The 16,948-nt window shown below is 41.6% G+C and overlaps 1 protein-coding gene across 1 annotated transcript in view; it reads right to left on the reverse strand.

Annotated features, from left to right (window-relative positions):
- CDH2 (cadherin 2) overlaps positions 1-4,820 on the reverse strand; it is a 126,315-nt gene extending 121,495 nt beyond the window's left edge. Inside the window, exon 1 of the mRNA XM_045296122.1 lies at positions 4,775-4,820. Within this exon, the coding sequence (XP_045152057.1) occupies position 4,775 (1 nt within the window). The 5' untranslated portion in view covers positions 4,776-4,820. The remainder of the gene's footprint in view (positions 1-4,774) is intronic.
- Positions 4,821-16,948: the final 12,128 nt, after the last annotated feature.

A 16,948-nucleotide genomic window follows, 5' to 3' on the forward strand; every position in this document is an offset into this window, starting at 1 on the left:
ACCATATATACTTGCATAATTTCCTCTCTTAGTAGTATGTTAAATCTAAACCATTGGTTAAATTAATGACACTCTCACAGCTTGAAGAGGTTGGCAATTCTGTAAGCCAACACAAGTTATGCTAATATTATAGATACTAGTCTCTTGTCTATAAGATTATAGCAACTCCACAGACAGTAGAACTCCCCCTTTGGGTTTCTGAGACTATAAATCTTTAAAAAGCAGAAAGACTCATCTTTCTTCCAAGGAGCAGATGGTGGGTTCAACCAGCTGACCCTGTGATTTACATCCCAAGTGTAACTCACTTCGTCACCTGGTGATTTTGATGGCAACGGATTTTTTTAATTTTATGTAGGGTACTTTACTAAAATGAAAGTTTCAGAGAAAACTATAGTATTTCCCTCTATTGTTTTGTCACATTGCAGTCTCAATCAGAACTATAATGTTTATAATTTGGAAAGTGCTTTCACAGTTCGTGCCATATTACAACAAAATGAGGCGGTTATAGTTATCCGTTTTAATTGCTAAGTCTTAGAAGGGTGAATACCACTTGCCTAGATTCTTTCAGGTTAGAGAAGTGGTACTTGCACTGCGCTTCCACTGACTGCCTGATCTGAGGATAAAGGAAAAATTTAGCTCAACAACTAACTAACCAACCAACCAAACTTGGACCAAGTCATTTTCCTTGGGAGGGTTAGGTAACCCACCCTGGTGGTGCAGTGGCCTACCCAGGGGACTGCTGACCAATTGCAAGGTCAGCAGTTTGAAACCACCTCAAGAGAAAGATGAGGCTTTCTACTCCTATAAAAATTTAGTCTCAGAAACCCATGAGAGCAGTTCTACCCTGTCCTGTAGGGTCGCGATGAGTTGAACCGACTTGATGGCAGGTATTTCATTTTGTGGGGGAATCTATTGATTCAAATCAGGTGCTCATTCCAAGGTGCCACGTAGTATGAAGCTACAAGTCATAAACAAACAAACAAAAAAGCTGCCCAAATATCCAGGGAGAGAAAACAGAGAAAATGCCAAAGCAGAGCATCTGAGAAGAAAACTCCGTGAACCAATGTCTCTGAGCGTGACTCCACACTCGTTCTGAAAACATCTTTACAATAAAAGCTGTTCAACCTCCTCTGATGCATCCAGGAACCTTCTGGACTAGCTGCTGCTTGCACTGGGGACTGCAAAAGCAGTGTGCCTGGTCTGAGTTCTCAAGAGGGCTCACAGCCACAGCAGGAAATTGTAAACACCCAATGAACGGTCTCTGTCCGTGGGCGAGACAGGCACGTGGAGGACACCAGAGATGGTCGCATCCGGAGATGGGAAGAAGCACTCCACCCACCACCACCCCCCAATCACCAGCAACCCATTAGTGGCGGGGTTCAGGTTAAATTCCAGCTGGATTCTTGTTCTTATCCATTATTCATAACATATTCTGTTGGTTTCTTTTTTTCCCAAACTATTTTCCCCTCCATATGAGCCCATCCATTTTAAGGACCCAAGCATTCATTTGACTTCCTGCCAATAATTTGGAGATAATGACTTGGGTCTTAGTCTGCACGGATCGTCCTCTGAAAATTTGCAGAGAGGAGGAGGCGCGCCTCCCCTCTCTTCAGGCAGTGGCCTGAGGGATTTTATTCATTGCGGGGCAGGGCCTTTGCTTCTCTGACAGAGTTAAGAAACTGGAAGACAGAATCCAGAACAGAACAAATCTGTCAAACTCATTTTCTTTTGGGGTTTTCTGCCAATTTTTGCTCTCTCCCCACAGCCCCCTTTCCCCTTCCTTTCAATATGGGGAAGACATTGGACAAACACGGAACTGACGGTCCTAAAGGTAACCACTGAAAGGCCACTGAGCAAAAATGCAGGTGTGGGTTGGCTGGAAGGTCACGCTGCCCCTCGGAGGAAGCAGCAGGACCCGGAAGGAAGAGTGCACGTGAGCACCAGAGGCAGCAGCACACGGACAACCGGCCCGTGACTGTCCCTCCCACGATCTCGCCTCCACAGGAGGAGGCGGAAGATATGCGGCAGACTTTTGTCTCCCTCAGCTTGACCGCCCCTCACCCCCTCCATCTCTTATCTGCCCATTAGCCAGTTAAGGAAGGAAGAATTAAACCTGCTTTATTGCTAAATAATTTTTGAAAACCACTGGCAGTCTGACAAGTTGGCATTCATTTTCTTAATCAGCAACCCAAGTAATTTTGTTTATAAGCTACTTAAGATAAATACTGCCACTGAAATATTCCAGAGGAGTCTGTAGATGCTGTCCGTTTCCTTGCCTTCGCTTGAGCCAGGCTTTCTCCCCGTCATCCGAGTGCCAGCCTCCAATATGGCTCTTTTCACACTCAAGAGGTGGCACTGCTAGCCCTAAAGGTAGCAGTGGAGATGTCTACAACAGTTCCAAAGTCATTAAACAAAAAGGATTAGGTTTATGAGCTTTTTTTTCTCACGCAATTCCTCTTCTAGGATCCTAGAAAGGTAGCGCACAATAGTGATGCTGCTGCTGCTATAGATAAATAAGGTCACCACGACTGCTTAATTGCCAAAGTCAATGATGCTGTAGGGTACTTGTCTTAAAAAGGGGAGTGGGGGGAGGGGAAGAGGACACAGCATTTGACACTAAGAATTACCTATTCCCTCTTATTTTGCCCACCGCCTCCCTAAAACCTTTAGCTCTCCAGTTAAAAATCTCCCCTGCTCCTCTCCTACCCCTGCGCCTTCTCCCATCCATCTCTTAAAGATGGACATGCCCCAGGGCTTCCTTTGTGCCATCACCTCCCTATCTACTGACTTGCATCCCGTTGCCTATGCATGGTCTCTCCCATCTCTATCTTCAGCCAAGCAGTGTCAAGGCAGAGATGTGCTGCCTTAGGGGGCAGCAGTTGTCCCAGCTTGTGCTTAGATCTACAACTCAAAGGCTCAGAGAGGAGGTTGAGAAAAGACATGTCCTGAAAGGGTGTGCCTGACCCGGGAGGACTTGCTAGCTTCTACAATCACGAGAAGGGGTGGGCTTGCCTGCATGGTTGGAAGGTCACTGCTTGCTTGCATGGCCAACCGGAATGGCCACTGCCAGTAGCCAAGAGAGCTCTCCTGTACTGAGGAAGGAAAGGAGGTGCTTTCAAACTTTGCACATGTGATCCTGATACAAAGTGACTCCTGTTACTTCCACGCTGATCCTGGTCCTGAGTTGTAGATTGTTACTTCCCCGATAAAACACTTAACTGTGCAGATGATCTGTGATTTCTGTGTGACTCGACTAGTGTAGTGGTTTGTGTGTTCGGCTACGGGCTGCAAGCTCAGCCATGCAAAACCACCAGCCTCTCCCTGGAAGAAAGACGGGCTTTCTGCTCCCATAAAGAGTGATAGTCTCAGAAACTCACAAGGACAGATGTACCCTGTCCTGGAGGGTCGCTGTGAGTCGGCAGTGAGCTTGGTTTTGGCTTGATTGCGAAGAATGACCGAACCTAGCACAGACACAGAGAGTGCAAATGGAGAGGACTGCTGGTATCAGAAATGGGGAGGATCCACCTCACAGGAATCGGCTTTTGTGCTGACCCTGATCCCTCAGAAATCCAGACGTATCCTGAGGGGAGATTACAAATACCTGCTCCATCAGACATAGTATACTTGCTTAAAGCATTCTATAGCTCCATCTGTGAAAGAAAATCAAAAAATACAAACTCACTGCCATCGAGTTAATGCTGACTCATTTAGACCCCCAGTTTCTGAGACTAGAACCAGTTTATGGGAGTAGAAAGCCCAGTCTTTCTCCCAAGGAGCTGCTGGTGGTTTTGAACTGCAGACCCGCCATCACAGCCCAACACATAACCACGACACAACCAGGGCTCAGGGGGTCACATTCAATGTGGTTCGGGTCTCTGGAGACCCTCGACAGAATCGATAGAACCTCATCACACAGTCAGAAATCAAGAGACACTTTAGCTTTTCCTTCTCTGTTCACTGTTAACGCGGGTCCTTTCATTTTACCACTGCCAGAAACTTCATTCAAGTCGCACGAGTTTTCACCTGAACTGTAACGGAAACAGGCAACCTTGTCCTTCTTTTTCTGACCTCATTTCCACACCACTTCCAGAGAGATCCTTCTAAATACACATCTGACCATTTCTTTTCTTTGAGTAAAATTCTTCAATGTCTTGTCATCACCCACTGAAACTCCTGTCAAGGGTTTAAAGCAACCCTTGGTTGCCGAACTCAGTGGTTCTCAGCCTCCCTCATGCCACGACCCTTTCATACAGGTCCTCATGTTGTGGTGACTCCCAAACATAACATTATTTTCATTGCTATTTCATAACTGTCATTTTGGTATTTTTATGAACCAGGCAACCCCTGTGAAAGGATCGTTCGACCCCCAAAGAGGTTGCGATCCACAGATTGAGAACCACTGGTAACTGAATCATCTACCTGTCCTCAATGCTAACCTTTGTGACTGTCACCAAATATCTTCTAGATTCTAAACTAGAATCTATGCTATGCTTTGGTTTGTTTCAGAGCATCTGCATCTTTCTTCATTGTTAAAGTTTTTATCATGATGAAAAGATACAGAACGCTAGAGAATTAAATAAAAAATGTCTACGTGTCTAACTCAATAGCATAACATAACAGTTTTCATGTTATGTACCCGTTATCACAATCTTCCCCAACTTATTAAATTCTTCCGCCAATAACATAACCAATGCCTATCACTTGTACTCCTCGGGCTCTCTGGTTCTTTCTCAAAGCTCCCTCACCCCAGTGACACCAAGTGACAAAAACCTACTCAGCCTTGGCGACTCCGCCTTACACGGTGAGATCTCTTTCCATCCTTACTGCAATGTGTGATCATTCATTTGTTAGTTTTCTGCCCCACTAAGTTTTAAGTTCCATCAGGTCAGGGACTCTACCCCCTTTAGTGAATCATTAAATTCTTCTAGGATTTAGCTGAGTAATCAATAACTCATCCTGAATAATAAAATCGACTGGAAGCAACCAAATGATAGAGGCTGAAAACCCCACACGCCCAAAACTTTCCAGTAAATTTTTACAAATGACATGAAGGAGTCTTTCTGAGTTCTATGTTGTTTTACCATTAAAATGTACTATTCTCAAGCAAAACCAATCCATTAAAAAGCCTCCAATATTGTTCACACCCAAGACACTATTTTCTGCCTTATACAAAGTAGTATATGCCAATAATGAGTTTAAAATGCAGAGTAACATTTCATTACTTTTCTAAAGCAGATGACCCTACCTGAATTCTAAGATATTACAAACACCTATGTGTTCATGCATATATGCAACAAGATACCTACTCACACGAATGAGGGGGCTTCTAAAAGTTAATGGAAATATTATACTCTTTTCCTTTCACTTGTCCATGAGGTTTTTGAAGCCATCCTCATGTACAACTGCAGAATTATTCTCCCAATGTCTTAGTTATATATACATCAATTGTCAACGAACTAACATAAGTTATGAAAAGGGTGACACAGAATGTAAAAATAAGCATTTTATTGACACACATAAGCCAGAGGTAACTGAAGAATATCAATGAGCACCATTATGCCTGTAATTTAGATTACATTTCCTTCAGTTTTCTAGTGTAAACAAATCTCCTCCCAAATAGCCCTATTAGTAAATGAAATATTTACCACATCGATAAATTTGCCACAAAATTTGCTGACCAAAAATGTTTTTAATGTAGAGAAATCATTTCACAAGGCATTTATTTCATATTATTTGTCAAGGTTCATGGACAATGAAGGCCTTTAAAAAGCTTATTGGGCCCATTATCTGATGGCATTTTCTAAAGTTTTTTTTAAAAATCAATATAAATATAGGTTCTACTGATTGCTTTTCTTTAAAAAATATGAATCCAGGTCCTCAAGCTCTAGAAAATGAAGGCAGTGTTTTAAATTCTGCTTTCAAAACAGTCCCTTATAATGAGTCTTTAAATTTTTATATCTTTGCAGGTGAGGGTGACTGTGACCCAAAAGGTGACCTTGAGTCTTCTTGGCTTACCCAGCACAAGTGATAGTGTCTACTACTCCACAGAGGGCTGCAAAGAGTGTAACATATGCAAAGCACTTATCCTTGTGTCTGGTGTACAAGACAGGTACAGAATAATGATGGAAATCGTAAAGAAATAAATCAACTGGTAAGATTACTGTGGACTCTGGAGTGACAGCACCTAAATTTCAGATGGCCAGTTTAACTACTGGCCATCTGATCATTGAAGATAGTGACTTAATCTGTCCAAAGTTCTGTATCTTTATCTGGAAAAGAGGGGTAATAATTCAACCTAACTCTTGGGGTTGTTGCAAAATTGAATGCGATAATGCACAAAACAGTTATATATGTACCACATTCAGGTCATTAGCACGCTGGGAGGCAGGTACAGAAAAGTGCCCAAAGAATTCTGGAAGACTACACCTTCTCTACAAGGATTTTCACATTGAACCAAAACGAACTCCAAATGAAGCGAAGACATAAATGGTCTCCATGAGTCTGAGATCATTAAAAATGGACGCTGCACAGCCACCACGACCAGCTGCTCTGAAAAGGATCACATTCAAAGGTCCTTGACAGAAGGAGGACAAAAATGTGCAACCAAAGTCACAATCATTAAAAGACCCCGGACTGGTGGAACACCCAGGATTAGGGCCCTTAGTCAGCGTCCAGGTCTGGAGAAACTCTCACCTCCTTGGTTCAATTGTTAGTGAAATATTAGGTTGTTAAGGGGAACAGGAACAGTGGACAGATAGGCACACGATGGAATACGCGATCACTGGGGATCAAAAGGGCAGCATTTACCCAAGGACAAAGTCCAGATAGGTTAGGTAAGAGGAGGATTGGAAACAAAACACAGGGAGGAAGAAGGACAAGAGGGGTTTACAGATTACAATCAATGACACGAATCAAAATGTGTATGAACTACACAATAGAAAATTGATCTACTATGTAAACCTTCACCTAGTTTATAGTGAAATGTTTTTTTAAAGATTTTATCTAAGATACAAAGAGAATATACAGACTTGGAAAAGCTCTTTGGGACCAATATTCCTGATAAGGGTCTAGTTAGTCTCTAAAACAGACAAAGAGCTTCAACACTACTCATGATAACCCTCAGAGGAACAAGAAGGGGAAAAAGGCAATGACGATTAACAAAATCAACCCCTTGGCAATCATTAAAGGACTAGAGGAGAAGATAAAACTAAGACAAATAAAAAACAAATGGATAATGTTACATCAGAACTAACTGAAATGTTTTAAAGACAACAAATGCTATGATGAACTCTACTCCAATCCATTTGAAACATTAGAAGAAATGAGCAGATTTCTAAGGCATATTACCTACTGAAACTAACACAGAACGAAGTACTATATTTGAACAGACCCAGAATAGAAATAAAAGAGGTTAACAGATTCCCCCCAACATAAAAACCTTGGGTCACTGAAAAATTCAACAAAATATTCAAAGACCTGACATAATCATCCTCAAACTACCAATAACACAGAAAAGGATGGAATGTTCCTGAATTCATTCCATGAAACATGTATAACCCTGGTATTAAAGTCACGCAAATGGACCACGAAACAAGAACATTAGACAAAAACTTATGAATATACCAAAACCCAATTCACTGTCATCAGGTGCATGCTGACTCACGGTGAGCCCCCGCCCCCACCCCTCCTGAGGGTTTCCTAACTGTAACTGCTTCAGGGAGTAGAAAGTCCAGTCTTTCTCTGGAGGAGCTGCTACTGGCTTCTAACTTCTGGCCATGCGGATCACAGCACAACACGTAACCACTAAACCACCGGGGCTCCGTCCTCATGAATGTAGATGCAAAAACTCTCCACATGATACTACCCAAAAGAATCCAACGTCATATAAAAAAATAACACATCATGATCAAGTGGGATTCATATCCGAGAGGTAAGGATGGCTCAATCCATGTCAAATGCACCACATAAATTAAAACAAAGAACATGTGATCAGATTCTTCACTGCATAAAGGGCCTTTGACAAGACCCCATACATTCTCTTGATAAAAGCTGTCAGCAAAAACAGGACTAGAAGGGAATTACTCAGGGTAATCATGTGCACATACACAAAACCAATAGTATTACTCTCCAGAGTCTGAAGCATTTCCTTTGGGAATGGGTACCAGCCTAGGATGCCCATTGGCACTCATCTTAATTCAGTATTATACTGTGAATCTTTTAAAGCAAAAGCCAAGAAAGAAAAATAAAGGCCATCCAAACTGGTAAGGAGGAAGTAACACTGTTTCTATTTACCAAGAATATACAGCTATGCATAGAAAACCCTAGCGATTTTACAAAAAAAGTTACAAGCATGGAAGGATCCAGTGAAGTAGCCAGGTACAAGATCAATATACACTAATGCGTCAGATTCCTCTACATTAACAAAGAGATTTTTGAACAAGGAAATTAGGAAAACAATACTGTTTGCAACGGTCACTGGGTGGTTAGGTTTTATGTCACCTTGGCGTGGACAGCGTACTCCGTGTTTTAGAATGTTGCTCTTATCGTTAGGTGCCTTGCGGTCCATTCAGATGACAACAGAATGCAACGTAACCCGGTTCGGTGACAGCCTCACAAGTGTTCCTGTTTGAACTCACTCTTGCAAACACTGTGTCAATCCATCTGGTCAAGGATCTTGCTCATTTTTGTTGCCCCTCTGCTTTACAAACATGATGTTCTTCTCCAGGGACTGCATTCATGATAATGCCCAGAATATGTGAGACAATTTTTTGCCTCTAACGAGCATTCTGACTGAATGTCTTCCAAGACAGATTTGTTTGCTCTTTTGGCAATCCATGATACTTTCAATATACTTTGTATGCACCATGTTTCAAACGCATCGATCCTTCTTCAGTCTTCCTTATTCCATGTCCAACTTTCAGATGCCTGAGGCAATTGAAAATACCATGGCTTGGGTCAGGTGCACCTTAATTCTCAGAGTAATATCCTTATTTCTCAGCACTTTAATGAGGTTGTATGCAAGTATGCTTGATACAATGGATGGATGGATGGATTGTGATAAGAGTTGTATGAGCCCCCAATAAAATGATTTAAAAATGACTTGGGGCCTCTTGTCGCCCCCATGCCTTGCTGTGAAAAAAAAGTTGTTGTATGCAGCAGATCTGCCCAATGAAATGCACCATTTTCTCTCTTGACTGCTGCTTCTATAAGCATTGATTTTGAACCCAAGCAAGATTAAATCCTTGACAACTTCATTCTACTCTGTTTATCATCATGCTACCTACTAGTGTAGTTGTGTGGATTTTTGTGTTCTCCACATTAATCTGTGAACCATATTGAAGGCTACAATCCTTGTGCTACAATCCAAGTGTTTCAAGTCCTCCTCACTTTCAGCAAGCAAGGTTGTATCATCTGCATATCACAGGTTATTAGCTCCAAATCTGATGTTTTGTTCTTCATATAGTCGAGCTTCTGATTATATCTTCAGCACACAGATTGGAAAAGTGTGGTGAGAAGAAATAATCTTGGCACACATCTTTCTTGATTATAAGCCATGCAGTATTCCCTTGTTCTATTCACACAATTGCCTCTTAAGCCATGTGCGGGTTCCACATGAGCACAATGAAGCGTTCTGGAATTCCCATCCTTCTCCATGCCATCCATAGTTTGTTATGATCCATATAATCGAATGCTTTAGTATAGTCAATAGAATGCAAGTAAATATCTTTCTGATATTGTCTGCTTTCAGCCAAGATTCATCTGACATCAGCGATGCTATCCCTTGTTCCACGGCATTCTCTTTTGAATCCCAATTGAGCATCTGGTGACGGCCTTCTATCAGTATAGTGCCGCAACCCTTGTTGTATGGTCCTATGCAAAATTCACTTGCATGTGATATGAATATTGTTCTATAATTTGAGCATTATATTAGGTCACCTTTCTTTGGTATGTGTACAAATATGGAACTCTTCCAGTCAGTTGGCCAAGCAGCTGTCTTCCAAATTTGCTGGCATAGATGACGGAGTGCTTTGAGTGCTTCATCAGCGTGTTGAAACCTTTCACTTGGTATCCCATCAATTCCTAAAGCTTGTTTTTGGCTAATCTTTTTTGGCAGACCAGCTTGGACTTCTTCCTTCACTATCACTGGTTCTTGCTCACATGCTGCCTCATAAAATTGTGGAATGTCACCTCGTTCCTTTTAGTAGTGTCTCTGTGCATTATTTTCATCTTCTTTTAATGCTTCTTGTGTTAGTCAATATTTTTCCCACAGAATCTTTCAGCATTGAAGCTTGAGGCTTGACATTTTCCTTGAGTTCTTTCACAGAAGGTAAGCGGAGTATGTGCGGGTTTTGATTTTCTAACTCAAGGTCTTTGCAAATTAAAGGCAAAATTTCATTAAATGGAGAAAAGATGAATTCTTTAACAGCTAACCCAGATATCCATTTACAAGCATTTAAGCAGTATCCATACCTCACACCACATACAAAAGCTAATAGAAAATGGATTAAAGACCTACAGGCAAAACCTACAACTATAAAGATCAACAAAGAAAAATCAAGGGCAAACTCCAGAGAAGCCCACATTTATGGTCTAGTCTATGGAGCATACGTACAAGTGCACAAGTACCAGAAGATGAGCGAGATAAAGGATTTCCTAAACGTGAAATACTGCTGCATATTCTAAAGACTCCTCAAAAGAGTAGACAGAGGACATAAAGTCAAACTCACTGCCATTCAGAGCAGCCCTGTAAGACAGGATAGAACCGCCCCTATGGGTTTCCAAGGCTGGAACTCTTTAGGCCCCGTCTTCCTCCTGAGGACTGCCTGGTGGGTTGGAACTGCTGACCTTGCAATTAGCAGCCCAACTCATAACCACTCTGCTGCCAGATGAAAGCAACCCTTTAGTAACAACATATTCAAGAAGTGGTTGATTTCTAAAACTGACAGAAAACTTCCATAATAGAAAGACAGTCCAATTAAAAATGGGCAAAGGACACGAACAAAACCCTCACCAAATGAACTATTCAAGCAATGAACACATAGAAGATGAGATGCCCTGATGCAAGTCATCACAGTGACGTAAAGCAGAACAGCAGCGACGTATCCCCTGGACTCCGCAGTAACAGCCACGACCAACACAATTGAAAGCAACAACAATCACAACAGTGAACAACAGGCACTGGGTAAGGGTGTGGGGCGATTGGAACTCATGCATTTGCTGGTGGGATTAAAAACAGTACAACCCTTGTGGAAACCAGATCGCCCTTCACACAAAAATTGAAAACGGAGAGGCTGTATGACCCAGCAATCCCACTACTAGGCATATGTATGAGGAGCTGCATAAACCTCATGGATAATGTAGAAGATACTCTCCTGTGAAGCCACTTCTAAGCGATGACATGCCACGCTGTATGGGGTTTTGAAATGGTTTTAAAGAAGGAAAGTGGGGAGAAAGCGCTGCCATCCTATGACGCTGAACCCACTAGTTTAAGAGACACGTTTTATACAAAGTTAGTGTCGGCAAAGCATCATCATCCATGACATTGCTTAATGTTCTAATTCTAATTTTAACGGCTTTTTAGTTTTTTGGAACGTGTTTAAAATCACTTTGCTTTTACAATGATATGAGACATGTAATTATAAGGAATGTTTAACTCATTTTAGGTTTTGCACATTGATAAAGAGCATGATATAATTTAAATCCTAACTAGAGACCCTTTCATTAATCAAACTTGAGAAACACTGTGTTTAGCCAGTGTGTTGATTAGTTTATGAGGTCTCTCGCATAAAATTATACCCAAACAGTGTTGCCAATTTCTGATACATGGAAAATCAAAGGAATTTAACAATCAAATGGGATCATGCATGGGAAGTGCTCTCTATGGTGCCAGTCATTTACACCGAGGAAAGGTCTGCCGTTATCATGATCCTAATAATCAGTTCTCGTCAACTCTGAAAGCATCTCTCCATCTTCCACTTTGACAGTGGAGCCTGGCTTCCACCAGGAATGTGCATCAAATAACCCCATTGGCAATCCACATTCATTTTTCACCTCTCCTGTTTTAAATAATCATTGCTTTTCTGGTAAGTGGGCCATACTACTGGCTGTTTTGCATCTTTTAAAATGGATAGCACTGTATAAAAGTCTGCTTGTTCAGAAGAACAGAGGTCATAATCTTTGGGATAAATATTGAATGAATGGATAACATCATGGATTTACTAGACTGCTGAACTGAACACAAGGAAAATTTATAGAAACAAGTGTTACCAAATCAGAAATTAAAACGAGATCGGAAAAGGTCCTTTAATTGAGGAAATCGGTGCAAAAACCATACAATTCCTCCTTATCGTAAACCAAATTGTTCTGCCAACGTTGCCTGAAAACCAGAAAATGTAATGTGTTTTGGCTTTTCATTTTAGAAGCCTTCAAAAATCAGCTTATAAAACTTCAGCATACCTTGTGTTCCAAAAGGGAAGGATAGGTGGTTGTCACTAGTATTTATTCTCCTTTTATAAAGTGGAAATAACCAAAGTTCTAGATGCTAACTCAAATGGGTGGTCACTGCCGGGGAGATAGTACTTGGTTACCAAGGTAAGGAATGAAAACTCTCTGTTCGTGAGCACTAACACTGGATATAAACCTTGCCCCAGGAGATAATGCTAGCACAGCATATATTCTTCGTATCTGCAAAACGTCCTTGCATATATGACAAAATGCATTCCTTCTGACAGATAAACAGAACTCAAAGTTAATTCTTAAAATGTGCTCTCCAGGACCACTCAGTGTGCCCCTCCCGCCGGTCCTCCAAATTCACTCAAGTGATCCTGGGGTTGAAAGGACTTCTAGATCAACTGGCTGAGCGTCCTGCCTTGGGCAAGCAGCACACGTATTTCATTGCTATCAGCAAAGGCGTCTTGTCCGCACATCAGTGAAGATGAAGACTCGGTATCCTCGGTGACAGGCCAAAAACGAGATGTCTACACGGCAGCCCATGAGAAGGCCTTGTGTTGTGAGGAACGAGAGGCAGCTGTGGCAGTCGAGGCTGACATTGGTGAGTAACTGGTTATTTTGGACAACGTACCAGCGCTTCAGTGTCCAGCCTCCCTGACCTTGCTTGCTTCCTCACCTCCAGTCCTCTCTCACTCCCCGAGTCCCATCAGCTACACTAAATGCTCCCTTTTAATTCCACGTTCTTTCAAGCACCCCGTTATTTATCTGCACATTACTGTTGTCTGCCTAAAATGTCCGTTTCCAGCTGAAAAACTCCTACTTTTCTTTCCAGACCCCAGAAAAACATTTCGACATGGAACGTCTTCTGCATTCTGCTCCCTGGCAGCTTAATCCCTGGTCTTTGTGCATTCATTTCCCACCATGAGTGCTTTTCTCACACGGGGCTGGACAATTGAATTTGCGCTAACTCAGAAACGGACTTCCCACTGGGCACTGATAGCATTCTCCCAGACACTAAGCAGATGATGGTACTGATCCCTCAGCCTGCACTGTAATGATGTTTCTCATGGGCTTTGAGTTCCTCGAGTCTGCAGGAAGGTTATTTATTAATCTCTGCATCCAGGAACTTGGTAAGCGTGCAAAAATATCTGTTAAATAAGAAATGAGGGTTTCACATTTAAACTGTCCAAAGTTTCTAGAATCCCTTCCTGCCCAGATGATTTCTTAAAATAAAGCCCCAATTAATAATGGCCCTCATCATATCATCCATAGATGAACGTTCAGTAAACAGTAGTTCCCTTGGCCCTTTTATTTTTTAAAAAAATTTAACTATTTTATAGCACATAATTTACATTGCATACACTTCAATAGCTCAATTGCTCAATCCTATCAAGTCTCTTAGCCCTTTTAGATGATTAAAGCCTTACTCTTTAATCACTCCCTTTATTCTTTTCTTGAATTTCTCCATTAATTCTCAAAATATGGCGATATAGCCAGAAAGTGCCCACAATCAGAAGCACATATCCAGTAGAACTTGAGCATTATCCATTGGACTGCGATCTGCATGGTCAGCAGTTTGAAACCACAGCAGCTCCTCAAGAGAAACACATACGGGATTTTCTACTCCCATAAACAGTCACCTCCTCAGAAATCCACTGGGGTGGGGGGTGGGGGGCTGGTGGTAGGAAGATGAGTCAGCATCCATTCCATAGCAGTGAATCTGTTTTTCTCGGAATTAGTTGTTATTGTACAGCTGCATACTTTCCCTTCAGGCAAATCATTCCACTTTGAAGGGACGCATTGCTTTAGTTTCTATCATCCCATTACATATTTTGGTAAAGTTGTTCTACTTAAAAATAAGTAAGTGAAGTTCTGGCCAATGGGCTAAAGGAGGTAGAGTTTCAAATCACAGTCCTGCTATGAGGTCAGATACACGCACAAAAAGATAGTGTCCTTGAGAAGGGACAGCTAGGTCCCACAGGGCACTGGCTTGAAACCACAGGCCTGGATTGTTTGGCAGTGCCCGATTGTGAAGTCTTTCTTTCTACTGGATAAAGAAGGCTGATATTTTTTTTCTTTTTTGCAGGCGGCGGTGGGGTATGAGTTATTTGCCGGAGGAAAAGTTCATGTTCTTTGGAACTTAAACTGTTTTCTTTTTGAAGACTGAGCTACTGTTTATGAGCAGAACATTTTATAAGCAGCAAACTAGAATTTTAGCAAAGAGTTAACAGGAGACAAAGAAAAATATCCTCTACTTAATACTGGACCAGAAATTCTCTAGAATGGCATTTCCCCGGGAATGGATGGTTCAAGGGCCCAGAGGAGCTTCCGGCGATGGAGGTCAGAAGACAGGACCCAGAGGACAACAGAAAAGCCCCAAAGCCAGAGAAGCCCTGGTCCAGAGGCAAAGCAGGAAATTAGCAACGAGTACTAAAGGTCACTACATGAGGTCCGGCACAAGTCCAAAAATAAAACCAGAACCCAGCAATCGATGTTGTCACTTCCCACGTCTTAATAAAGTAACTTGAAATGCCTCACTTCCCTCCAAAAGGAAATTAAAATTCCACAGAAAATCTGTAACAACCAGGAGTTGTCCCACGTCAACGATGCGAATTTAATTTTATCAATGCACCACAATCGTTAGCCAGTAGAGCCGTGTGCACAGTCGTTTACTCCAACGGCATTTCCCCCTGGGAAGCCAAATAGCGCCAAGTGCTCTTGCTAAATGTTGACGACAATGGTGCTAAGATGATATACAACACGTTTGACGATTAACCCACTGCCACTGAGTCAATCCTGACTGAGGTATTGCCCAAACCGACAAACTAGAAGACCACACAAGAAAAGGAAATCCTTCTTTTTAAAAATCCTGAAACCTTCGGTTTCCTCTGACCTCAGGGAAGCAGCAGAGTCCTTGAACCAGTCATCACCAGGATCCATCCCCAATGGCGGGTCCTATCTTATACCCAGAAGCCCTGAGCAAAGTACCACTGTGGTGGTTAGAGTGCCCTCAGTCTGGTCCAACTCCTGGTGACCAGAGGCAGAGCAGCCAAACACTCCGCAGTCCTGTGCCGTGCTCACAATTATTGCTCTGCCTGAGCACTTCATCTCCTTGAGGGTCTTCTTTTCCACTAACCCTCTACTTTACCAAGAAGCATAAAGCCCTTCTACAGGGATGGGTCGCTCCTGAAAAGATGTACAAAGTGTATGAGATGAAGTCTCACCATTCCCCGTGTAAAGAATATTCTGCCTATACTTCTTATAAAACAGATGTTTTGGTTGTCTGGCAGTCCGTGTTATATTCAATAGTCTTCCCAAACACCATATGCATCAATTCTTGTCTGGTTTTCCTTAATTTTTGTCCAGCTTTTGAACACACGAGGTGATTGTAAATGCCATCTCTTGGGGAAGAAGTACTTTAGTCCTATAAGTGGCATCTTGGCTCTAGTTAACACTTTAAATGATAGGTCTTTTGCTGCCAATGTGGCCAATGTAATGTGCCATTTGATATCCTGACCGGTGCTTCCATGAGCTTTGATTGTGGATCCAAGTAAAAGTAAACTCTTCTTAATTTCATCTGTTCTCCATTTTCATATTGTTTATTAGTCTACAAAAATACTAGTACACGTCAATATTCATTGGTTTATTTATCATTGAAGCCCTGGAGAGAGCCAACATTTAAAAAACAACAACGTATAACTAATGATTAACCTTTTGAATGTTTTTGTTTTCTCCAACATACAAGAAAAGTGCAATGTCAATTGTATTATCTTTCCTGTCATCTGTAGCGATGCTGCCAGGAGGAAAATACCATCTGCTTCATAATTGCCCTGAAGATTTTGCTGAATAATGATTATATAGATTTATATAAATGTTTGCTATGATACAAACATACTCACAAATCTGACAATGTTAGCAACCAACAAATCTCAAATATAGTTTAGTATTAAGGTAATAAAATGTAGGTTAATAATTTTGCCATAGATTACAAAATTTATGTTTAAATGTTTGAAAACATTTAAACCAGGCATTTCAATGGATGCCCAGATAGCGCCAACAAGGAAGGCGACAACACTTGAGTGTCCTCTTCATTGTGGATGGGTGATTTAATAGGTCAGTCTCAGCATCTAGCCCCAAAGTTCTCGGTTTGAGGCCATGAAAGGCATCTCTGAAGAAAAGCAGGAATCTTGCAAAAGCCTTCAGAACACTACAGGGCAATTGTGCCCTGTACAGATGGGGTCACCAGGTACTGGAATGAACTCAGTGGTAATTCCTTTGTATAATTTTTGTGTTTTAAAATTATTAGAATCACAACCATCTCAGGATTTTCAAAAGCCTTAAAAGGATCATCTACTATTTACAGGAATAGTTACACTGCTTCCCTAGAAAGTTACTAACAAAGATTGATGTAGATTAATCAAAATTGATCAAGTTCCTACCGTGTATGCTTGTCACACTGGTGATTTTAATACACACCCCTATCCCAAACTCGGTTTAC

This window comes from Echinops telfairi, unplaced genomic scaffold (genome assembly GCF_000313985.2).
Source record: "Echinops telfairi isolate 266 unplaced genomic scaffold, ASM31398v2 ScPeMD7_7400;HRSCAF=8409, whole genome shotgun sequence".
NCBI classification, from domain to species: domain Eukaryota; kingdom Metazoa; phylum Chordata; class Mammalia; order Afrosoricida; family Tenrecidae; genus Echinops; species Echinops telfairi.